The 25760-nt window shown below is 48.3% G+C and overlaps 1 protein-coding gene across 2 annotated transcripts in view; it reads left to right on the top strand.

The window, feature by feature from the left end:
• Nucleotides 1-23287, top strand: part of ABAT (4-aminobutyrate aminotransferase) — a 93389-nt gene extending 70102 nt beyond the window's left edge. The window contains exons 7-16 of one of the 2 annotated variants that reach the window (XM_022552188.3): nucleotides 4529-4609; nucleotides 5224-5316; nucleotides 5812-5874; nucleotides 8304-8367; nucleotides 8850-8998; nucleotides 12636-12773; nucleotides 13588-13755; nucleotides 15009-15155; nucleotides 17344-17455; nucleotides 18796-23287. In XM_022552188.3, the coding sequence (XP_022407896.1) occupies nucleotides 4529-4609; nucleotides 5224-5316; nucleotides 5812-5874; nucleotides 8304-8367; nucleotides 8850-8998; nucleotides 12636-12773; nucleotides 13588-13755; nucleotides 15009-15155; nucleotides 17344-17455; nucleotides 18796-18917 (1137 nt within the window). In that variant the 3' untranslated portion in view covers nucleotides 18918-23287. The other variant, XM_089896185.1, reaches the window with a different exon arrangement.
• Nucleotides 23288-25760: the final 2473 nt, after the last annotated feature.

Below are 25760 nucleotides of genomic sequence, written 5' to 3'. Positions count from 1 at the left end.
TCTCACCTCCTCCAAACCACCCTCCAAGCTGCGCTGTGCCTGGAACCCTCTCCTGGTACCTACTGCCTTCAGGATGCATCCCAGCTCCTCCACTGCAAGTGTAAAGCCCTTTGTGATCTGGCTTCTGCTTCTTCAGCCTCACTTCTTGACATCTGTTTCCTTACTGATGGATGGAGTGCCTACTATGTGCTGGGCACTGTCCTTGGTGCTGGATTTGATGGCGAGATCACAGTCTAGATTACAGTCCAGAACAGTCTAGACCACAGTCTGGATCACAGATTAGATCCGTCTAGATCACCATCTAGACCGTAGTCTGGATCGTGGTCTAGATCACAGTCTGTGCTGACGTCCTGCAGAGGGCACGGGGACCGGCACAACCTTAGAGAAGTGACAGCTGACCGCCACAGGCTCAGCAGAGTATATCTGGGGCATCAGACCAGATGACCGTTGATTGACATCTTGGGTCTTCCAAACTCTTAGCGGGAAATGCGCTCAGGTGGTGGTCAAGGTATTTTACCTGTCCTGGGCAGGCTCCTGCCAAGTCATTGAAGTTCTGAGAAGGGCTTATCAACCCTTTTGTACCCCAAACACATCATCCATTATTCATGTGCCGTGTCACCTGGATCCAATATCTAGGTTCCAGTTAGAACTTCTTATGTCACCAGGGCCATCTCATTACATTGCCCACAGGTTACACAATAATTATTGGGCATTGCACATGCCCCATCATTGCAATGTGTGATGAGTGCCGACTGACATCCGTGGCACCTTGGCTAGGCTGGCTGGAGGGCAGCTGGCCTGGTCAGCTGAGACATCAGTGTGACCTCCAGGCCTTTTCACCTGCGTGATTCTGTCCTTCAAGACTGAGCTCCTGCCTCATCTGTATGTTGTGTTTTCCCACTGGCTCCTTCTGAGCACCCAAGAAGGGATCCTCATTTTTGCAAATGAGGACTCTAAAGACCAGAGAGGTTAAGTGACTTGCCTCAGGTTGCACAGCCACTTAAACCAAAGCTCATTCTCTTCCCGCTACAGCAGGTCTGATGGCGAGGATTCTAGAAACCTGTCCTCAATTGATTCTGCTACCCAAAGTCCCAGGTATCTTCTGTTCTTCATGAATATCACGCTTTGCCAAACAGGAGTACCACCTCCACATCTTCCCTGGGCCCAGATAGGCAGTCACGCTGCCAGCCCGGCCATCCCCTCTGTGAGCCGCTTCCCCTGCTGCCAGTGATGGCAGTTCGCCTCCACCCTGATCTCGTGCTATGCTTGATTTCTTTGGAGCCCCATTAATACCTTGAAGCCAAAACAAAAGGCCCCTCGGCAGCCCCCACAGGCCACCCAAGGTCTCTGGGCTGTGCCAAGTAAACTCATGTCCAGCACTGACATTTTCGGGTGGAGACTGCTTGCGGCGTCTGGCAGAGGGTGGGATCTGAAGTCAGCAAACCTGGGTTTGAGTCGTGGTTCTGCCCCTTCCCGTCTGTGTGACTTGAAGCAGGATGCTTGACCTCTCTGGGCCTCAGTTTCCCCGGCTCTACAATGAAAACGGTTAACTCCCTCCACCGCATATCCTAGACCCACCCGGCTGGTCACAAAGAAGAAGAGGCAACAGAGGTATGAGCCTGCCATGAACTCTAGTGGGCCACGCCAAATCCCAATGCCACCAGAAGGATGAGTGCTGGGGCCTCCCTATCCTTGGGTTTCCTCCGATGGGGTGATGCCCCCATTTGGATTTGCACTGAGTTTATTACACCATTGAGTCCGAGAGAGAGAGAGGTGCCTGAGAAGTTTCCAAATCCCAGGCTCAATCAAACCTTCCATACTCTTTAATTCGATGTTTTTATTTTTATTATTTATTTGGCTGTGCCTCTCGGCTTGCGGGACCTTAGTTCCCTGACCAGGGATTGAACCTGCACCCTCGGCAGTGAAAGCGCCGAGTCCTAACCACTGGACCGCCAGGGAATTCCAGACTCAGTGTTTTTATTTTTGACTAATTTCAGATTTACAAGTTGTGAAGATAGTTCCCATCTACCTTTTACCCAGTTTCCCCCAAGGTTAACACCTCACCTCTCTACGGTACCCTTGTCCAAACTAAGAAATTAACGTTGGTGCATTACCTACTACAGACTTTATTCAGATTTCCCCAGTTTTTCCACTAGTGTCCATGATTTTGGTCCCCAGAATCCAATCCAGTACGCTGCATTGCATTTAGTACAATCCCTTTCTATTACCCAAATCCACTTCCTGATGACCTCATTGCTTGTCCATTGAGCAGACAGACCCCTCCCAGACTCTTCCCAAGCCTTCCAGGGGGCACTGGCTAGACCTGGAGGCACTGGACCGCTCTATTCTTATCCCCATTTGCATTTCCATTTGTGTCTTTTCCATAATGGTGGACACGTGTCATCATTATACATTTATCAAAACCCATAGAAGGTACAACACTCAGTGAACCCTAAAGTAAAATTGTAACATTCTTTTTACACGACATTTTTCCGGCAATACAACATCACCTTCAGTTAATGCGCCTTCGTTTAGTTAACCTAATGTTGTCATTTAGAGTGGTTCTCTTTTTTGTTGTAAATAACACTCCGTCTTTCCTGGGTATCAGAAGCGAGTGTCTGTTTAGCGTCAGGCTTGCATGGTTGATTTCCTTACAGAGGGAAATCCTTCTCTGGACGCACATCTATCAAAATGGTGCGGGCGGGGGGCGGGGGGGGGGGGAGGAATTTTTCTAACACTGCTTTTTCATATGCAGCTCATTCATTTATTAACCAGCTCCCTCATCAGATTGCTCTCCTAAGGCTCATTCTATGTAGAAATTGCAGAGCTACTGAAGCCTCTTTTCTTCCCCGCTTTTTTTTTTTTAATTAAAGTGTAATTCACATGCAGTCAAATCCATCCTTTGCAGGTACAGTTCTGTGGGTTTCAACAAATGCATAATCTGGGAATTCCCTGGTGGTCTGGTGGTTAGGACTCCACGCTTCCACTGCAGGGGCCACAGGTTTGATCCCTGCTCGGGGAACTAAGATCCCACAAGCCACGCGGTGCAGCCAAAAAATAAATTAAAAAAAATTTTAAAAATTTAAAAAGTGCATAATTGTACAGCCACTGTCAAAACCCGGACATTTGCACACCCATGTTCATACTGTTCACAGTAGCCCAAAGGTGGAAGCAACCTAAGTGTCCATCAGCAGATGAACAGATACAGGAAATGTGGCATATCCATACAGTGGAGTATTATTCAGCCTTAAAAAGGAAAGGAGAAAAAAAAAAAGGAAAGAAAATCTGCGTATGCTGTAACATCATGGATGAACCTAGAGGACGTTATGCTAAGTGAAATAAGCCAGTCGCAAAAGGACACATAATGTTTGATTCCACTTATTTGAGGTGGTTAGCGGCCTCAAAATCAGAGACAGGAAGTAGAATGCTGGTGGCCAGGGGCTGGAGGGAGGGGAGAATGGGGAGTCAGTGTTTAGTGGGGGCAGAGCTCCAGTTTTGTAAGATGAAAGAGTTCTGGAGACGGATGGTGATGATGGTTGCATAACGATATGAATATTCTTAACATTACTGAGAACTATATGCTTAGAAATGACTAAGATGGTAAATTTTATGTTACTTGTTTTTTAACCACAATCCAAAAAAATCCAGACACAGACCTTCATCTCCCCAAACATTCCCCTGAGCCCATGGGTAGTCGATCGCACCCCAGCCCCTGACAGCCGTGAGCTATTTTCTGTCCCAAAAGTTCTGCCTTTTCCAGAATGTCATAGGAATGGAGCCCCACAGTGGGTGACCCTCTGATTCCAGCTTCTTTCACTCGGCATCGTGACTTTGAGATTCTCCCGTGTTGTTAAGTGTGTGGGTAGATTGTTCCATTTCATTGCTGAGCAGTGTTCCATGGTGTGCATATACCACGGTCTATTTATCATTTCCCCAGTGGAAGGACATTTGGGCTGTTTCCAATTCTTGGCAACTGAAGATAAAAGCCACAACAAACCTTCATATCCATTCACATCTTTGTCTGACATATGCTGTCATTTTTCTCTTAGGTAAATACCTCGGAGCGAACTGCTGGGTCATAGGGTGTGTGTCTGTTTAACATTATAGGAAACTACCAACCTGTTTTCCAAAGTGGCCACACCACATTACATCCCCACCAGCCATGAATGAGAATTCTCACCAGTAATTGTTATCGTCCATTTTTTGTTTTTCAATCATTCTGATTTTTTTTTTTTAAGATTACAGATTCAGAGGGAGGTGCAAAACATAGTACAAAGAGGTCCCGTGTATTTTCTATCCAGTTTCCCCCAATGGTAGCATCTTACCTAGTGATAGTGCAATATCCCAACCAAGAAATTGACACTTTGTTTTAAACCCAGAGCAATCCTAGTGGATTTCTCTAAAAACGCAGGGAAGTATTTATATCATTCCCCACAGCATGGAACACATCTGCTCTGAAAAGCATCGCTGGTGGGTGGGAGCTGGGTCAGGTTGAGAAGTCACTGCTGGTCTCCTGGCTTTTTTGCAGAGCACATTCATCAACAGACCTGCCCTCGGAATCTTTCCTCCTGAGAACTTTGTGGAGAAGCTCCGGGAGTCCCTGCTCTCAGTGAGTCTGTGGGGACAGCTTGCCACCGTGAGAACCCACCTCTGCCCTTCACCGCGCTGGCCCGCAGCTCTGGTCTCCAGGAGGCTGGAGCAGCAGGGAAGGAAAGGACTGAGATCCATAATGATTAAGGATGGGATGTTTCTACTTCAGTCTTGATCTTCGTGCTATTTCTTTCATGAAGAGTCTTTTTAATTTTCCTTTGCAAGAAAAGCTGGGATCCCTTGTGTGCGGGAAAAAGGGAACCCGGGGAAGTTAGTATTGATCCCACGACAGGGCCTTTGCCTGTGCCCTTCAGTCCTCCTTTGGGTTTCAGTTGCTACAAGGATTAGAGTCCTTCAGAACCCCGAATTCCCACCTGTAAAATGTGGGTGTCTCCGGGCAGAGGTTGTGTCAGGAGGGATGTCTGGGCTTTTCTTCACCTTTTTTCCTCTCTGGCCTCCAGCCTGGGGCCTTTTGGGGCTTCTCGTCCACCTCCTCCAGTCAGACTGCCTCCGGGACTGCATCCCTGTTTCCCTCCCAGCCTCCCACAGCCTCCAGGGCCCAGTGTGCAGCCCCTGCAGAGGCCCCGCTCCAGCTGGGGGGGTGGGGAGCCCACAGCTGTTTCCCTCCCACAGGTGGCTCCTAAAGGCATGTCCCAGCTCATCACGATGGCCTGCGGTTCCTGCTCCAACGAAAACGCCTTCAAGACCATCTTCATGTGGTACCGGGTGAGGTTTGGGGCTTGTATGCATGCAACGTGCACACACACACACACACACACACACAGGCCCCCCAGCCCCCAGCCACACACTCAGCCCTTGTCCGACTGTTCATCCCAGCTGGCCAGAGTACTGGACATCAGTGGCCATGGTCGAAATCCAAGGAGGGCCACTTCCTGGACCGGGTTTTCCAAACATCCTGGCAGTGTGTAGTGTAAAACCTCCCCAGTGTCATTATACTGTGTTACCTGAAATAACATACCATCTCACAGATCTTCACTGTTGCCAATAGAATAGTAAAGCAACTTATTCATCCATTTATTTATTTCATCACAAGGACAATGAATGGTCTCATGCTTCAGTCCATACGTGTAACGTCAACGTGTATATGATCAGCTTTTGAGAAAGCATCCCCTCATTGACTAGATGTTGGTTTGGGTGGAAAGTGGGAGCCCTTCCTGCCCCAGAGCGTCTCTGAGAGTTTGTTCTGTTCCATTTTATCAGAGCAAGGAAAGGGGCCAATCGGGTTTCTCCAAGGAGGAGCTGGAGACGTGCATGATCAACCAGGTGAGCCCAGCATCCATCCCCTCCTCCTCATGCCTGGGGCCCTGTCCTTCTCAAGTAGGAGGGTGTCTTAGTTAGCACAGGCTGCCATAACAAAAACCCTAGACAGGGTGGCCTAAGCAACAGACATGTATGATGTATTTTTCTCACAGTCCTGGAGGCTGGAAGTCCAAGGTCAATGTGCTGGCCAATCCAGTTTCCCAGGGCAGGCTCTCTTCCTGGCTTGGGGATGTCCACCTTCTCACTGTGTCCTCCATCTATCTCAGGGAGAGGGATCAGGCCCTCTGGTGTCCATTCCTATAAGGGCACTAATCCCATCACAGGGCCCCAACCACATGACCTCATCCAACCCTAAGTACCACCCAAAGACCCCATGTTCAGATACCATTACACTGGGGGTTAGGGCTTCAATATATGAACTTGAGGGTGACTTAAACATTCAGTCCACAACAAGGGATCCTCAAGCATTCCAACCCCCTAGTCCATTCCCTTGGTTTCAAGGCCGGCCGAGTGGAACTCTTCCGACTAGCACGCATCAGTTTCCCAGGACAGCTGCCTGTATTTGACCCGTCTAAAGTGGCATTTCATGTATTCTCTAGAATAATCCAAAATGTCAACACAAATATATGTGCAAGGGTGTTCACCCGTTGGTGTTTAGATTGGCAACCACCTGTATATCCAGTAATGGGGAAAGATGGATTAAGTGTAGGGGTTCCAAGTGGAACCCCAGCAGTTCAGGGAGGCACCAAGGGGGCCAGTGTTGGGGTACAACAGTCGGGGGTGCACGGGGAAGACCAAGTAAGGCTCCAAGATTCCCAGCCAGCTTCAATCAGAGCAGGCCAGTCCTTCCCCTAAATCCCACTATGATTGAGGCAGAAGTGTATACCGCTTAAAAAAAGGGGTGGGGGGGCGGGTGTTTGCAGATCGAGAGCCACTGAACTCAGTTACCCACTGTGTCCAAACACAAAGTTCTGCAGCCAGAATAATCACAAAGGGTTTCTCTTGGCCTAGAGACACGTGTGCTATAATTTAGTGAAAACAGTGGGTTGTAAATTGCATAGGCACCGTGCTCTCAACCATGTAAATCAGCATAGGGGCACACCTCAGAGATATTGGGGGTTCGGTTCCAGATCACCCCGGTAAAGCAAATATTGCAATAAAGCGAGTCACATGATTTTTTTTAGTTTCTCAGTGCATAGAAAAGTTATGTTTATACTGTACTGTAGTCCATTAAATGTGCAATAGCCTTACGTCTTAAAAAAATGTACACACGTTAATTCAAAAATACTTCATTGCTGAAAAATGCTAACCATCATCTGAGCCTTCAGGGAGTTGTAGTAGCAACATCACAGATCACCGATCGCAGGTCACCATGACAAGCAGAATAATAACCCAAAAGTCGCAAATATCGTGAGAATTACCAAAATGTGACAGAGACACGAAGTGAGCAAATGCCGTTGGAAAATGGCTCCAGAAGACTTGTCCCATGCAGGGTTGCCACAAACCTTCAATCTGTAAAAAAGTGCAACATCTGTGAAGTGCAGTAAAACAAGTTACGCCCTATATATCACATTTGGAGACTAACAAAGGAATATGACAAGAGGGCATTCTGGGATTTGTGGGAAGAGGTCTTGGAGCTTTTCCCGGGGGTCCCAGGGACCCAGTGGAGATCAGCCAGCCTGAGAAAATGCCATACAACCTCCCAGAGACTCAGGGGCCCCCAAGGTGGCCTCTGCCGCGTCCCCAGCGGCTCCTGAGTCACTGGAGGCAGGTCTGATTTCCTGCCAGCTGGAGGGTCAGAAGGCAGTGCTGCTGTGCCATTCGCTTGGGGCTGGAAGAAGACTGGGGTTCATGAGTCCCTCCTGAGCTCAGGGGCAGCCCCGTGGGGAGAGGGAAAGCTGGGGGTCCCACCCTCCCGCTCTGGCCCAGCAGACCTCGTCCAAAGCCTGGGCATGTCCTGTGTGGGGCCCAGCTCAACCTCAGGTCACAGGAGGCAGATATCACCACCAGCACCTGGCCCACCTGTGGGCTGTGGGAGCAATCGGGGGGGGCGGGCAGGGGGACTGAGGCAGGGGAGTTTGAAAAGCCTGTGGACTCCTGCCAGTGATGGAAGGGAGAAAGATGGGTGGTGAGGGCCCAGGGCCAGCGTGCTCGCCCACCTTCAGGCTTGACCGAGAGAAATGGGCCCATGTGGTACAGAACTTGTGAGAAGACAGAGGTTCAGGATATCTATTTCATGAAATCTCTTGATAAAAAACAAACAGAAAACACCACGTGTGGGCTGGATACAGACCTCTGGAGTCCAGTTTGTAACTTCTGCCTGAGCGGGGATCCTGGTTCTCCTGAGACTTTCGTACTCCTCGAGGTTCGTGGGGGCCACCATGTGGGTCCCCAGCTCACAACCCTGACTGATGGCTGTTTCTTGATTCCAGGCCCCCGGGTGCCCCGACTACAGCATCCTCTCCTTCATGGGTGCCTTCCATGGGAGGACCATGGGTAAGGAGGGCCGTGAGATCCCAAGGTGGCAGGTAGAGTAATAATAACAGCAACAACAATAGTGACGGCTGCCTCTGATCTGGCACTGGCGGCTTCCACGTATTGTCTCATCGATTGCATACCGTTCCCTGGAGACTGGGGATGGCTGTTGCCACTTTGCAGATGTGGAAACTGAGGCTCGGCAAGGGAAGGAACATTCCAAGCCCATGCAGTGGCAGAGCTAGGATTTGAATCCTTGTCTCTCTTCCTTCAAAGTCTGTGTTAGTCTGTGATAGATCAGAAAGCAAAGACACACACACACACACACACACACACACACACACACAGATTAAGACACATGGGTGCCACTTCAGCTTCAGGATGTTCCTAGAACTGTGGTTCTGCAGGCACCGGGCCTCCCTGGGCTGCCCCATCTCCTCCTCAGAGACGGTCCATCCTCCTTCCCTGAGCCAACCTCTGCTCTTCTGTTGTGCTGGGCTTAGGTTGCTTAGCGACCACGCACTCCAAAGCTATTCACAAGATCGACATCCCTTCCTTCGACTGGCCCATTGCACCATTCCCACGGCTGAAGTATCCTCTGGAAGAGTTTGTGAAAGAGAACCAACAAGAAGAGGCCCGTTGTCTAGAAGAGGTAACCCCCAAGTCCTCCCCTCACCTCCCCCTCAACCCCTCACCCCAAGACTTAGCCCCAGGGAAGAGGAACACACAAAGAGTTTATCCAGCGACCCGCGTGGCGCTCCCTGGGTGGGACGGAGGGACGGGGGCGCTTCCTGCCCCAATGTTCCATGTTAGGAAAGGTACTGAGACATTGATTTTGCCACCCAGCCTCCATCACCCCGCTTCTGGTACCAACTTCTGTATCATGTGAGTTTCTTTGGGGACAAGCTTCATTGACTCTGGAGTAAGAGAAAATGAATTGATGGAAAGAATACAGGGTAGCTCATAGGAAAAACAATTCCATGGGATCCTGTAGTCCACTGTGTGTCAGTCTTCTCCAGAATCCTGGGGCTTTTTGGGAGCCCTGGAGGTTGCAGTGGGGGCGGGGAGGGACTGAGGATGGGCAACCCTGGTCCCCGTGCCTCCACTTCAACCACAATAGCCCCGCTTTGATCTGTCCCATATATTGGGGTTCCATGTAAGACATTGGAAGGATTCTGTTGCAGGGTGGGGGGTGGCGGGGAATGGCTATCACTCTTCAGATTTGGATTTGGGCTCACATAAGGCTGGTTTGCCTCTTAAGCTCATCATTTTTTTTAATTAATAGTTAACACCTACTAAGTGTAAAGCAAGGTGCTAGGCACTGGGTATTTAGTGGTAAATAAAAGAGACAAGGTGATGCAGTCGAAGCAAAATAAGGCAAGCTAAATGTCACTACAGCTTTTCTAGTAACTACATTTTTTAAAAGTAAAAATAATTGGGTGAAATTAATTTTAATAACATTTTATTGAACCCAGTGTATCGAAAATATTGTGTCATGTCATTAATATTTAAAAATTATTGATGACATGTTTTTATAGTCTTTTTTTCGTGTTAGATCTTTGAAACGCTGTGTGTATTTTACACGTAGAGCACATCTCAGTTTGGACCAGCTACATTCCAAGCGCTTGCTAGCCACATGTCTTTCCTGCATCCTATCAGAGAGTATAGGGTAGTCAGAAACACAGCACTGGACAAATAAGCAAGAAAATAGCCATATGATGACAAATTGCAGATGACACTGATTGCAAAGAAAAGCATCTTAGAGCTTCCCTGGGGCAATTGGTGAGACCGAGGCTAAAATTGCATCATCCAAATAGAAGGTTTTTCCTTAATTCTGCATAACAGAGAAAGATTGTACTTGTTACTCTATCCAGGTGTATGGTTTGGGTTTTTTCAATTATGTGTAATTATTAAATTATTAATAAAGTATCACAATTATTTTTTTTATTTTTTATAAATTTATTTATTTATTTTTATCTTTGGCTGCATTGGGTCTTCATTGCTGCACGCAGGCTTTCTTTAGTTGCGGTGAGCGGGGGCTACTCTGTATCGCGGTGCGCGGGCTTCTCATTGCGGTGGCTTCTCTTGTTGCGGAGTGTGGGCTCTAGGTGCGCAGGCTCAGTAGTTGTGGCTCGGGGGCTCTAGAGCGCAGGCTCAGTAGTTGTGGCGCACGGGCTTAGTTGCTCCACGGTATGTGGGATCTTCCCGGACCAGGGGTCAAGCCTGTGTCCCCTGCATTGGCAGGCGGATTCTTAACCACTGCACCACCAGGGAAGCCCCAAGTATCACAATTATTAGTCTTTAATTATCTGTAAGAAGATGCCCATTTTAGAGCAAGAGTTCAAGAAATATAACCTCTTGGGGAAAATAAGATGCTTTTCTCACTGTTAACAGTTAAAAATTTTTTTCTTTTAATGACCTATAATGGAGGAGAATCTGAAAAAGAATATGTGTGTGTGTGTGTGTGTGTGTGTGTGTATGTAACTGAGTCACTTTGCTGTACACCAGAAACTAACACATTGTAAATTAACTATACTTCAATTTAAAAAAATAGTTTAAAAAAAGTTAAATTTTTATTTTTATTTTTTGGCTGCATTGGGTCTTCATTGCTGCACGCGGGCTTTTCTCTAGTTGTGGCGAGCAGGGGCCGCTCTTTTTTGCGGTGCGCGGGCTTCTCATTGCGGTGGCAAAGTGATTCAGTCATATATATATGTATGTATATATATGTGTATATATATTCTTTTTCAGATTCTTTTCTATTATGGATTATTACAAGATATTGAATATAGTTTCCTGTGCTATACAGTAGGACCTTGTTGGTTATCTGTTTTATATATAGTAGCTTGTATCTGCTAATGCCAAACTCCTAATTTATCCCTCCCTCCCCACACTTTCCCGTAAGTTTGTTTTCTATGTCTGTGAGTCTGATTCTGTTTTGTAAGTAAGTTCATCTGTATTTTTTTTTCATTTTTTTTTTGGCCACACCGCGTGGCATGCGGGATCTTAGTTCCCTGACCAGGGATCGAACCCATGTCCCCTGCAGTAGAAGTGCAGAGTCTTAACCACTGGACCACCGGGGAAGTCCCTGTATGATTTTTTAGATTCCACATATAAGCGATATCATATGACATTTGTTTTTTTCTGTCTGGCTTACTTCACTTAGTATGATAATCTCTAGGTCCATCTATGTAACTGCAAATGACATTATTTCATTCTTTTTTATGGCTGAATAATATTCCATTGTATATTTATACCACATCTTCTTTATCCATTCATCTGTCAATGGACACTTAGGTTGCTTCCACCTCTTGGCTATTGTAAATAGTGTTGCTATAAACATAGGGGTGCATGTATCTTTCAAATTAGAGTTTTCTCTGGATATATCCCCAGGAGTGGGATTGCTGGATCATATGGTAACTCTATTTTTACTTTGTTAAGGAACCTCCATACTGTTCTCCATAGTGGCTGCACTAATTTACATTCCCACCAACAGTGTAGGAGGGTTCCCTTTTCTCCACACGCTCTCCAGCATTTGTTATTTGTAGACTTTTTAATGATGGCCATTCTGACCGGTGTGAGGTGATATACCTCACTGTAGTTTTGATTTGCATTTCCCTAATAATTAGTGATGTTGAGCATCTTTTCATGTGTCTGTTGGCCATCTGTATGTCTTCTTTGGAGAAATGTCTGTTAGGTCTTCTGTCCATTTTTTGATTGGGTTGTTTGTTTTTTTGTTATTGAGTTGTATGAGCTGTTTGTATATTTTGGAAATTAAGTCCTTATCAGTCGCATCGTTTGCAAATATTTTATTCCAGTCTGTAGGTTGTCTTTTCCTTTTGTTTATGGTTTACTTTGCTGTGCAAAAGCTTATAAGTTTGATTAGGTCCCATTTGTTTATTTTTGCTTTTATTTCTATTGCCTTGGGAGACTGATCTAAGAAAACATTGCTACAGTTTATGTCAGAGAATGTTCTGCCTATGTTCTCTTCTAGGAGTTTTATAGTGCTGTGTCTTATATTGAATATTTAAATCTTTAAGCCATTTTGAGTTTATTTTGTGTATGGTGTGAGGGTGTGTTCTAACTTCATTGATTTACATGCGGCTGTACAGCTTTCCCAGCACCACTTGCTGAAGAGACTGTCTTTTCTCCATTGTGTATTCTATGTAATGATAAGACACTATGACATTTTCAACTTAAATTCCAGGGGTCCACAGCACCCCACATGCCCATCCTCCGAGGCTGCCCAAGAGCCTCCACGAATCCTTGTCATGTCCCCCTTTGGAATCCAGGTGGAGGACCTGATCGTGAAATACCGGAAGAAGAAGAAGACGGTGGCGGGGATCATAGTGGAGCCCATCCAGTCTGAGGGTGGAGACAACCACGCATCGGACGACTTCTTCCGGAAGCTGAGGGACATCTCCAGGAAGGTCAGCACACAGGGCCAGGGCTGGATGGGGCCACGGGCCATTTCCAGTTGGTTTTCCAGAGCAAAGGGTTAGCCTGGGGTCCTTGTAAACTTCCAGGTGTTCAGAGGCTGCCTGTCGGCCTCATGGGTAGAGAAGTTGGGGGTGAGGGCAGGACGGGGGATTCTCCCCTAAAATCTTATTCCAAAGTCAGTCTCCAACCTGCCGTCTTAGTCGGGGACATTCCCAATCAAGAGAACATCCTGGGGAAAGCCTAAGCCTCCTCCCTTTTCTTTCTAGGGATCCCACCTCATCTTTCAGCCCATTGTGGTCCACACTGAACAGAAGCCAAATGAACAAACTTCATGTTAATATCATGTCTATTTTAATGTGTCTTGCACGTATAACTGGCCTGTCCAAGCAGTCAGTTCACGGATAAAGGTGACATGACATGAGTTGATTTAAACAGAAATGCTAAGTAAATAATAGTCCGGGTGATGAGCAGAGCTGGCAAACACTGCACCGGAAGTTTGGGAAATGGGGCTGCCTTACGGTTGGGACACCTTCCTTCTGAGCATGTCAACTTGCTCAGGGACCGAAGCCGATGGTCAGGGATCATTTGATGTTCCGGTTTCGTACCGGCTGAGCAGTTTGAGGCCACGTGCAGACACAGCCCTGCTGGAACTGCCCTCCTGCAGGCTTAGTTTGGTTTTGCACAGCCCAAGAACACAGGCTTGGTTTGAGGTTCAGAAAGCAGTGGCTCTTGGGCTGGATTTGGGGGTCCGAGGTGGGCGAGTTGCGCTGGGTGTTTATTTCTCTTTCATTCCATGTCGGCCAGCACGGCTGTGCCTTCTTGGTGGATGAGGTCCAGACCGGAGGAGGCTGCACCGGCAAGTTCTGGGCCCACGAGCACTGGGGCTTGGATGACCCAGCAGACGTGATGACCTTCAGCAAGAAGATGATGACCGGGGGCTTCTTTCACAAGGAGGAGTTGAGGCCCAACGCTGTGAGTGTGGACCCTCTCCTGTCCAGGGCAGGGGAGGGAGGCGGGGCAAGGGACATCGACTTCTCATTACTGCTTCTTTCTCACCAATGAGGAACTAAGTGAATACCTAATGTGTCACAGAGGTTTCCTAAAGCCTAGTTCTTATCAATTTAATTTAAAGCCAGTGATTACGATTACCCCAGCTCTCTCTGCAGGGCTGACTTCATAGCGGTCCATTGTCAGGCTTCTAATTTTTTGCTTTGTGCACAAGCAAAAATATTGTTATTAGCTGCTGCTGTGAATGGAGCATTTGCTCTGTGCCTGGCCCAGTTCTAAGTATTCCTCTTGTACTTTTAATCCTTACAACAGTCTAACCAAGTAGATGGTATTTTTCTCTCCCGTTTTGCTAATGAGGAAATCAGGCACAGAGAGGTTAAGTAAGTTGTCTAAGGTTACACAGCCTGTTAAGTGACAAAGTCAAGATTTAAATCCAGAGCTCATGCTCTAAACCATTTTACTGTACTGCCACTTGTACGTATGGATTTTCATACACACACACACACACACACACACACACACATGCACAGAGTCATCAAGGGCCCAGGATCGTTCCTTCCACCATTCCTGCATGCAGCTTCTACCCTCAAGGTCACTTCATGATCCAAAATGGCTACTGGAGCGCCATCTCAATTTGACGCAGTAGGAAGGAAAAAGGAGGGAAGGATAAAGTGGCCCCCTTCTCGTCTTCAAGCAGTCTTCCCAGAAATCCCACAACATTTCTGCTTCTACCACTTTTGACTAAGATCTGGTCACATGGCCACTCCTAGCTGCAAGAGAGGCTGGGAAGTGTGTTTTAGTTGGCTGCAATGACACCCTGAAGGGGGAGTAAAGCGGGTGGTCTTTGAGGGTCAGACTGCCACCAATCCACTCCTGACTCCACCACCTAAGGGGCCATATTTTCACAGACAAGTCACTCAACTGCTCAGCACCTCAGCTTCCTCCTTTATAAAATGAGGATTATGGTAACTAGGGGCTAACCGTCTCGGTTTCCCCAGGACTGAGGGATTTCCCAGGACCTGGACAAGTTGGTGTCCCTAATAGTAGTACCTGCCTACAGGGTTGCTGTTACGGAGAGATTCTGGTGAGCCCATATGTGTTATCCTCCCAGCACTTAGTAGCTACTCGCTGGGTTAGTCTCTCTCCTCTTAAATGGGGAGAAGTGTGTGTCTGGGGGTGTGCCTGGAACCCTTCTGATGCCCTGTGTCTTGTTCCAGCCTTACCGGATCTTCAACACGTGGCTGGGGGACCCGTCCAAGAACCTGCTGCTGGCTGAGGTCATCAACATCATCAAGCGGGAGGACCTGCTGAATAACGCGGCCCATGCTGGGAAGGTCCTGCTCACGGGACTGCTGGACCTCCAGGTACTCCGCCCGGCCCTCCCGGATCCCCATCCATGGCTCCCCACGGCCCCCGCGGGCAGCAGCTGAGCTCTTCAGTGTAGCCTCACATCCGCTGCCCCAGCCTGTGCCATTTCTGTAGGGGACGCCTTCCCACCAGTCCGTCCCGACCCCGTTTTCAGTTCCTGAACTCCCGGTTTTCTGCTGACACTGAGTTCAGGCATCCCTCCTTTGAGAAACCTCCCCAATGTTCCCTGTCTCTCGCTCCCACCCATGTGCCCACTATTCCCTCCTCTGGACCACCTTCTACATCCTGATCACTCCGTAGCAGTGCTCTCCAGGGGAATAGATTGCTAGCTATGCACATAACTTCAAAGGTCCTAGTACCCATACTAAAAGTGAAACAGAAGGAGCTGAAATTAATTTGAATAATATATTTTACTTAACCCATCATATCCAAAATATTATTTCAACATGCCACCAATATATAAAATAATTCAATATTTCTTATTCTTCTTCTCATAATAAGTCTTTGAAATCCAGTATGTATTTTACGCTTACAGTGCATTCCAATTTGGACTCACATTTCAACAGCTCCATGTGGCCACCTCATTGGACAGTAGAGCTCTTTATTATAATTATTTGTCTTTGTTATGTCTACTCCCTGCCCAACACGCTCTCCTAGATTTGGGGACGGGGGATGCTGCTGGGAGGAACCACAGTGTTTCCAGGACTGGCCAGCCCAGCCCAGGAGTTAGCAGGAGAGATGACCCTAACCCCAGAGGGCTGGATACAAAGAGCCCTTCCTTGAAGCACCCAGTCACCAGTGAGCAGAGCAGATCCACTGATGGTGATGGTGATGGTGATGACGAAGCGAGGAGGGATGGTAGTGATAACAGCTTCCATTTACTGAGAGCCTGCTCCTGCCAAGTTCCGTAATAGGGGATCTCATACACTCTTAAGTCCAACGGTAACGCTGTGGATGTAGACACCACCATGATCCTTATTTTACAGATGAGGAAACTGAGGTGTGGCGGGTTATTAACTTGTCCAAAGTTACACAGCTTGCACTGGGGTTTGAACCTGATTCTTGTAGCCTTCAAAGCCCATGTTCTTTTTTTTTTTTCTATTTTTTGACGGGATCTTAGTTCCCCAACTAGGGATCAAACCCAGGCCCCCGGCAGTGAAAGTGCCAAGTCCTAACCACTGGACCACCAGGGAATTCCCAAGCCCATGTTCTTTGCCAGCGTTTACCTCTCTGACGTGATCAAGGACATAACAATAATAATTATTTATTATTTCCATTAATTGAGAACTTGCTCTGTGCCAAGCATTGTGTTAGGTGCCTTATCTCATTTAATCCTCAGAATAGGATTGCTGCATTTAGGGGGGAAAACAGTTAAATTTAAATTTCACAAGTCTGAAGCCCAGGAGGGAAGGGCAGACACTGGACTTGGTTCCAGTCACAGGGCAGAGGCAGGAGCTTCAGGGACCACCATCTTCCTCTCCCAGGTAGGGATGCCAGGACACCCGGTTAAATTTAAAAGATAGCAACTAAATTTTTTTTTTTTTTTAGCGTAAGTATATCCCATGCAATGTTTGGAACATATTTATACTAAAAAATTAGAAGTTGCTTATCTGAAATTTAACTGGGTGTCCTGTTTTTCTTCTGGCACCCTTAACCCAGAACAACTTGAAATTAGGAAACTATAATTCTCCTCATTTTCTGGATGAGAATGGGGAGCTTTAAACCCAGATCTGCCTGATTGCAGACTCTGAAGGGGCAAGTGTGGCTGCTGAGATAGCTGAGAGCCTCTAACTGTGCTGTAGCTCTAGGGGGAATTTCTTTTTCTTTTCTTGGGCTGGATTTGCATTTAGACTGAGGCTGGGCAGGGGTAGGTGCTAGGAAAGGCCTCTGGGAAGGGTGGAAGGATCGGGCCCTTCCCTCCTGCCACAGCGTTCCTTCCCCTGTCACCAGCGTGGCAGGAGAAATGTCAGGCACTTACTTATGTCCCCTGGGGGGACAGATGCACCCTGCTTGCAGTTGTTGGTGCTGGAGTATGGGACGTGCCAGGGCCGGGCTCGGCAGGGATCTTGTTGTTCTGAGGCTCTCACAAACACAGGCTGCCCCTGTCCTGAGTGGCCATGAGGTCCACGTGGGCTGATGGCTGCCTTCCTTGGCTTTGATGCCGGCCTTGTGTCCCCACTGCAGGCCCGGTACCCCCAGCTCATCAGCAGAGTGAGAGGACGAGGCACCTTCTGCTCCTTCGACACGCCAGATGAATCCATACGGAATAAACTCATTTCAATAGCCAGAAACAAAGGTAAGGCAGCCAGGGGTACCCACATTTCCTGGTGGGGGGCCCGGAGGGAGGGGGAGGGGAAGGTGATTCACAGGACTAAAAATAGTCTGAATTGCCTTTCTCAAAAGAAGAGAAAGTTACCAGGGAGCTTTCCTTATACATTTATTCATTCAACGATATTCGCCGAGAAGGTGAGCAGAAGGTGAGAGGTACCAACTCTGGAGAGGGTCAGGAGAGCCAGGGTCCCTTCCTTCAAGGAGCCTGCAGTCTAGCAGGAAGGGGTGACATCAAAGAGAATATTCCATAAACAATCTATTACAGTTATAAGTCCTAGAACAGAGGAAAGGGAGTTAGAGAACGAATAGCTGGGGAAAATGTCCAGGAAATCAGGGAAGGCTTCCTTGAGGAAGTGGCATTTTACCCTACATCTTGCCGGATGAATAGGGATTGGCCAGGTGAAGAAGGTGAGAAGGAGCATTCCGGGCAGGGGAAGGGATGTGTGCCTTTAGCTGGGCAGAATGGGGCATACAGAGGGAGAAAACAAATGCATGGAGTGGAACGAGGGACAGACGGGTGGCAGGGGGTGAATCAGGTTCACGTCAGCCTGGGGATGAGGTTCGAGATTGTGGACTTTCTCCTAAGAGCTATAGGAGCCATGGAAGTTTTAAGTGGGGCCGATCAGAGAGCCTACTGTGTGTCAAAGCTGGTGTCTTTCACCTGGACCATCTTAGAGAATCCTGGAGCAGCCCTGAAGGGCAGGGGTAATTCACCTCCTCTTGAGAATGAAAAACCTGAGTCTCAGAGACGCTATACAACCCAGCCAAAGAGCCCCATCTAGTCAAAGGTGAAATCGCCCTTTAAAAGAAGCAGGTTCCGAGAATTCCCTGGCGGTCCAGTGGTTAGAACGCCACGCTCTCACTGCCGGGGCCCCAGGTTGGATCCCCGGTTGGGGAACTGAGATCCTGCAAGCCGCGCAGCGCGGCCCCCAAAAAAAACCAAAACTCAGATTCCATCCTTCATAAGCGCTGCTGACCTGCCCACACTTGTGTAATTTACTTATTTTCTTTCCCTGCCACACCGCGAGTTTCTGGAAGGCCAGGACTTTGTGTCAGGATTTCTCAATCAGCAGGCCTAGCTCAGGGGCAGCAGAGCTGGCCTTCAAAGTTGGAAGGGAGGGAGGGGAGAGAAGGGCGGCTGAGCGGGCCGATGAGAGAGAATGGGAAGGAGGGCTGGACGGGTGGCTGCAAGGAAGGACAGAACGGTTCGGACGGATGGGGTAGCCACCGTGTGTGACCCCGCCCGGCTCCCCAGCCCGTGACTCCGAGCCCAAGCCCCTAACCCACCCCCGCCTCTCCTTTTAGGCCTGATGCTGGGGGGCTGCGGCGACAAATCCATCCGCTTCCGTCCCACTCTGGTCTTCAGGGACCACCACGCACACCTGTTCCTCAATATTTTCAGCGACATCTTAGCCGACTTCAAGTAAAGAAGCCATTTCCTCCATGCTCTGAGGAAGCCCTGATCTCACCCCTTGTCAAATTGATTAGTTTGCCTAATTCATGTTTTCACTTAAAGTATCAGAGGTGAATGCATAAACTGGAGGATTATTTGTGGGGAGGGGATGTTTTTCGTGGCTTGGGGGGAGGGGAGGGGCTGGTTTGCTCTCTCCCTGCAGAGCCAGTGGCGCACATTGGTTTTAAGCCCAGAAATTCTGCTTGAGCCCTGGACATAGTCTTAGGTTGGGCCCCGAGGGTCCTGGCCAGGTTATCTGCCACCCTCGACCCCAACGATACCTTTGGAAGCCAGTCAGGGGAATGATACCTGCTCCTGGGGCTGGTGGCTGGGACTCCTGGGTTCCGTCCCTCTCAAGTGACACGTTCTGAACGGGGAGGACGCTGGCTCCCCCTGCCCTATGCAAACAGACATGCTGCCCCCTTGCGCCCAGGCCCCGAAGCTCTGAGCATGTCCCATGCGCAGTCCAGTGATGGGCAGGACAGAGCATATTAAGGCAGGAGAGTAGGGACACGGCATTGAGCTTGGGGGTGTGGGAAGGGGTCTTCTGGCCTCCTAAAGAGTAGGGCCACTCCCCCGATCCATCCGGGGATTCCTCTCCAAACTGTGAATTCTCGCCTTCATGGGGCTTTGTCCTGGGAGAATCTCTGGGTGGCATCGCCAACAGGTCTTACTCAGCACCCTCATTCCCCAAATTCCCTCCCTCCCGTTAAACGTCAGCCCAGACCTCTGTGCAAAGAAAGCTGCACCTGATCATCCCAGGGACACACGCCCAGGAGTGTAAGCCCAGGTCTGGGGCAGCAGAGACCCCTCCTCCTGTCCCCACGGCACCTGGGGTCTGAGTTTGGACCCCTCGCCCCGGGACCCTTTCTCTAGCTCTACTCATCCACCTCTGCTCCACTTCTGAGCCGTCCCAGGAATGGCTTTGCTGCTACATCAAAGCTGGACTAGGTGTCTTCTTGCTGGAGGCATCATGAATTGAGGGCGCCACAGTTCCATGCAGGAGAAAGTAGCCTGTTGGTGCAAGGTGGCTTCCTTGTCGTTACCCCTGCAAGTCAGAGATTTTCCTGCCATGAGTGACTGTGAGATGACGAGGTAGGTGATGCTTAGAGGCTTAACTGGATGAAGGCTGAGGCTAAGGGGGTCTCTGCTAGAGGCGAGACCATTTTGGAACTGATTTGACCTCAGATGCTCCTAAAAAGAGCATTTGGTCGTCCTCCAGCAATGAGTGTTGTTTAGCGGGTAGATGAAGGAAGTCTGTCCAAAAGGAAGCCACTTGGTCTCCTGGTGCCTTGGTTGACTATTTTGGGAGCTGGGCAGATCAAGATTCTCAATTCAGCACTTTTCTCTTTTAATAACCATCCAAAGATCTCAAAGTGGTTTGTTCTTTTTCTGCTTCCGCTTTTCAGCAGATTTGGTCATCATCCTATTTTTGCCAAGAATGAAAGGCAGTCGCGTGTTTAACAGACGAGGGGGAATCCCTGAATCCCGGTTCACCCTGCATTCCTGCACTCAGTGCTAATCCGTTGCTTTTAAGGAGCTCTGCCGTGTCCAAGGGCATTCGCACTGCCAACTAAATGGAGCCTCCCTCTCTCTGCAAGCTTTCGCTCATTTGTATATTCATTTATTTATCCAGTCATTCATTCATGAAACTTGCATTAAGTACCTGCTCTGTCCCAGGCCCAGTGCTAAGCACTAGAAATCCAAAGGTGAAATAAAACCTAGTCCCTGCTCTCAAGGGACTCACATCCCACTGCGGACAACAGAATCTTAAACCAGCAATTAATGCCATAATAGTCGTATGTGTAGGAACATCAGGAAGTCAGAGGGAGTGGCCCAATCCACCTAAGGGTCAGAGGAGGTTCCAAGGAGAAAGTGACATTTGAGCAGGATTTTGCAGGATGAACAAGAGTTCACCAAGTAGACAAGACAAGGAAGAGTGTTGCAGAAAGGGAACAGCATATGCAAAGACACATGAGTTCACAGCCTCACACCTTTCACTGGGGATCCAGATTCCACAGGCAATATCCCAAGATTCAAGGCCTTATTTAACAAACAAGCAAAATGCAAACCAAACCATAATTCATGTATGCTTTCTCCTGAGAACTTTAGCATTGGATCCAAACATACAATGAGATTGCTGGAGTCCAAAAGGTTTTTAAGCCAGGGCACAACCAGAAACGTTGGCTTTCTTTGGTGGAGAGAGTGGCTCCAATATTTTGTTCTCTCCCCACAGGGCACTGACAGAGAAATGAAATCTTTTTTATCTGGAAAGTCATTTCCAGACTTATTCACTCCTTATCAAGGGAAGTTACTTATAAAACTTTTTAAGCCATTTATCAGCCAGTCCTCGTTGACTCAGGGCATAGTGAGTTCCTGAGACGTTCTCTTTTGGAAGTGGAGGTGTAGCTGCGAGAATTTCAAGGAAAACATTCTCAGCAGCGCTCAAGAAACTTGCTAGAGGTTGGTGAAAACATAGGGAGCCCAGAGGACAGGGTGCTGGCTCAGGCAGAGCCCACGCAGAAGAACTTCTGTGGCCGACGGTCCGGAAACGAATCCATCACACATTAGTGCCATAGAGTTTAGTAAATGTCGCTAGCAAATCTCATTACTTTTACAGAAAACAAGGTCCAGTCATGGCAAATCTTAGCACATCCTCACTTTTATTATAAATGGGTGTTTTTTAAATAATTTTTACTGACACTCAGTAACCATGCAAAATCGTGCACAACATTAATATAATCTGTATATCTATATCTGTCTATATCTATCTGTATATCAGCTCATGGTAGAAAACCATAGCTAGGGAGCCTTGCCAACTTACGCATACAAAGTGATCTTGTTTACAGTATTCTGTTGACAGTGCCAATAAATGATAAAGAAATTAACACGTCACAGTGTAACTAATGACCATATGCGCAAGTCCATGAACTCAGTCTGTTTCCTGTGTTAATCGGTATTCTTAAATTAAAAACAAAATATTTATAATGGAAACATCAGAGTAAATGTGGTCTTTTTGGTTGGAAATGGTTTTGGTAAGGACTTCTTTCACAAGTTCTTATGAAGGTCCTATGATTAAGCACCTCTTAGGGATGTCTTGGGGGAATTCTCTTCCTGCGTTAAGTCTGCCTTGGGCTGAGAAGTCTGGTGAGGCCATTCAGTTCATCAGAGTTCATCCAAGACATGCCATGTAATGGGGATGGACAAGGTGTGGTCCTTACCCTCAGCTCACCTTCCAGTGGGGCAAAGGTCACAGCAACCCAGCGTAAGGACCAGAATACAGGAGGATATTGTACATGAACAAAGGATAGGCCCAAGTCAGGGTAGAGGTTAGGCCCCTGAGTTTCAACTTCAAGGTTGAGTGGGAACTGCTCCAGTGACTCAGAGGAGGGGTGGAAGGCATTCCAGACCAAGAGGACAGCTATAGCTGAAGGCACGAAGGCAGGATGAGGCGGGCATTTCTACAGCGTTCAGCATTACTAGATCACAAAGACAAGGAGAGCAGAAGAGCCTGGAGACCAGGCCAAAGAAACAGGCAGGGCTCGGACCTGGAGGGCCTCCTGTGCCAGTCTGGGCCTTCCATGAACTGATGGAGCAGGGATTGGAGCAGGGGGGTAATCCAACATGCATTCTAGAATGAATGTCCTGATTGTCCACTGTGAACAAGAGAGACTGGGTGATCAGTCGGAATCTGTGGCCATCAAGATGACCAGGTGGCCCAACCAGGACAGCGGTAATGGGCTGGATGGAGAGGGAGGGAAAAGCACAGAATCCACTACATCCAGGACAGTGACATTCAACACTAGAGGCACTTTGGAGTTGCCCTAAAGAACTTTGTAAATACCCTAATGCTCAGGCCCCACCCCAAACCAATTAAATCACGTTCTCTCCCTCACGGATGGAGGTGGTAAGCTGATGACTGACGGGAATCAGCCGGGAGGCAGGTGCAGCGTGGGAAGGCATGGAAGAGATGCTGAGTCAGCACCTGTGGAAATGAGCTGGCTCTTTGGTCCTCCTGCTATCCTGACCTAGAACCGCGGGCCGTGGGCTCCTGACTCACCTGCACCCAGCTGTCTCAGTGGCCCTCCATGGCCCTTCTTTCTCTCACCTGGAAAATGTATGGTTTGGACCACGTGATTTCCAAGGTTCCTTCCGGCTGGGACACCGAACAGGTGTATGAAATAACTGACTAGGAAAGCAATATCTACCATTAAATATGCTTTTAAGAATAATCACATATAGTGATAATATTTATCATTTGTTGAGCATCTGCTATGCACAAGCATATTCTGCTGGGGCTTTGTCATGTTCACAACACACCTATGAGCCGTGTATGTGTCTGCCTGTTTGTAAGATGAGAAGCCCGATGCTCAGAGAGATTGGGGAACCCGCCCAGCATCACACAGCCTGGAGGCCAGGATTTGGGACACACAGGTGTGTGTGAATGAGCACATGCAGTCAGCATGGGGTTGGTTAAGGATCAACCACTCAGGACCCTTCTCACCACCAGCCTGGCCACTGGCCTGGGAAAGTGAACTTGAACTGGTCAGCATTAGTGTGAGCTCCTAAGCGTATATCCCTAAGGCAGGTGGGTGGAAGGTGCCAGGACCTTTGTTAAAAACAGTCACTGTTTCCATTTTCTGTCCTTCTTCCCCCTTCTCCACCCCCCGGGGAGGCAGGACAAGGCAGTAGAATGACCTAACTCTGCTGCTTTCTAGCTGGGTGACCTTGAGTAAGTCACTTCACCTCTCTGAGTATCACCCGCAGACAGTGATCACAGTAAAGCAGCTGACACTTACTGAGGGCTTCCCTGGACCAAGCGCTGTTTTTAAGTGCTTTTCATGTAGTAAGTCAGCCCCTTCAACTACCCTCGGTGGGTGCTTTTATTATCATTAATTCACAGATGAAGAAACCAAGGCACAGACAGTGATTATATTACTGGCCCACAGTCACAGCCTGGGAGTGGCAGGGCTGGGGTTCAAGCAGGTAGGAAGTCTTGCTTCCAAGCCACGTGCTTCACCCTACACCTGCGACCTCTCTCCGGTTCTCCAACTCCAACAGCTGCTGGGAGGATTCAAGAAAATCACGTAATCGGGACTTCCCTGGTGGCGCAGTGGTTAAGAATCCACCTGCCAATGCAGGGGACACAGGTTCGATCTCTGGTCTGGGAAGATCCCACATGCCGTGGAGCAACTAAGCCCATGCACCACAACTACTGAGCCTGTGCTCTAGAGCCCAAGTGCCGTAACTACTGAGCCCACACACCACAACTACTGAAGTCTGCGCGCCTAGAGCCCATGCTCCACAAGAGAAGCCACCGCAGTGAGAAGCCAGTGCACTGCGACGAAGAGTAGCCCCTGCTCACCGCAACTAGAGAAAGCCCACGCACGCAGCAACGAAGACCCAACACAGCCAAAGATAAAAATAAATAAATAAAATAAAAAATCATGTAATCATCTCCTGACTCGTGGTAGGTGCTTAATACACGATGGTTCCTTTTGCCACTTGATCTCTGTGAACCTGGCTCACATATAGTTCTAAATGTTAAACCTACTTCCCAACATGGGGACAAGTCCCACCAGATCCCAGAGCAGATTACAACTGTTAATCAATAAAATGGATGTTTGTCACTAGAGTTGGTACAAACGTGGCCAGATGGTATCGACCCTGCCTGATTAACCCTCATCAGGCATGATGTTATAGTTGAATGAATGCTGCAGGATCAAAACAGGGCCATAAAAGTTGGACTCTGCCCAGGTTTCAAAGGGACCTGGTGGCTTTCCATCTGGGGACTCACAAGACCTGAATTCTTAAAGCAGCCAAGGGCAAGCTCCTAGTTATTTGGCTAACTCACCCCAGGCTGGCCCCCTGCAAGCAGCTAAGCCCATCAAATCTGTTCTGGGAAGTGCATTAAACATTTTTATTTATGATGGGCTGGGGGTGGGATATCTGGGCCTATGACCAGGTAAGGCTCAGTTCTGGTAACCAGTGTAGGAGGGACAACGGCTCCCAGCCATGCACACTGTGAATGTCCCCAGTTGGAGCAGACCTCACCATGGTCTGGAGGACTACCTGTCTCAGCTCAAGCTGCTCTAACAGAATATCAGAGATGGGGCACATAAACAGCCAACATTTATTTCTCACTGTTCTGGAGGCTGGAAGTCCAGGGTTGGGTCCTTGGTGAGGGTCTCTTCCTGCTTGTGTCCTCACATGGCACTGATTCCATCGTGGGGGCCCCACCCTCATGACCTCATCTGACTCCAGTCACCTCCCAAAAGCCCCATCTCCAAACACTATCACATGGGGGGCTATGGTTCAACATGTGAATTTTAGGAGGGGATACAAACATTCAGTCCCTAGCACCTACCATGTGAAAATGGACGTGCTACAGGTTACCCCATTTCCTGCATCTAAATAACACACAGCCCAGGGCAGGTGGGGTGCCCAAAGTCCAGATGGTTCTCAGCAGATGGGAATGAAAACCAGTCTACAAAATACAAACACGGTTGTATCACTAATGCTTTTAATGACTGTTTCCTACTGTCCACCCAGCTTCCAAGTCCAGAATGGAGATTCATGGTTGAGAAACTTTTCTCTTTACCTCAAAAGCTGGCAGGAGTGGGAAAGGATGGCAGAAGAGATTGTGTTTAGTACAGCATTTTACTTCATTTGTTAAGATGGATGACACGATCATTACGGAAATTTTAAACAATACTAGAAGGCCATAAAGTTCAAAGTAGAAGTTTTCCCTCTGTCTCATCCACCTGAATCTTCTCCCCAGAATGAACCACTGTGAAAAATTTGGAATGCGTTTTTT

The sequence above is a fragment of the Delphinapterus leucas genome, chromosome 15 (assembly GCF_059928025.1).
Source record: "Delphinapterus leucas isolate spDelLeu-1000000601 "Yukka" chromosome 15, BTC_Dleu_Yukka2, whole genome shotgun sequence".
Classification (NCBI taxonomy): Eukaryota; Metazoa; Chordata; class Mammalia; order Artiodactyla; family Monodontidae; genus Delphinapterus; species Delphinapterus leucas.
This window is presented reverse-complemented; position numbering and strand designations above follow the sequence as displayed.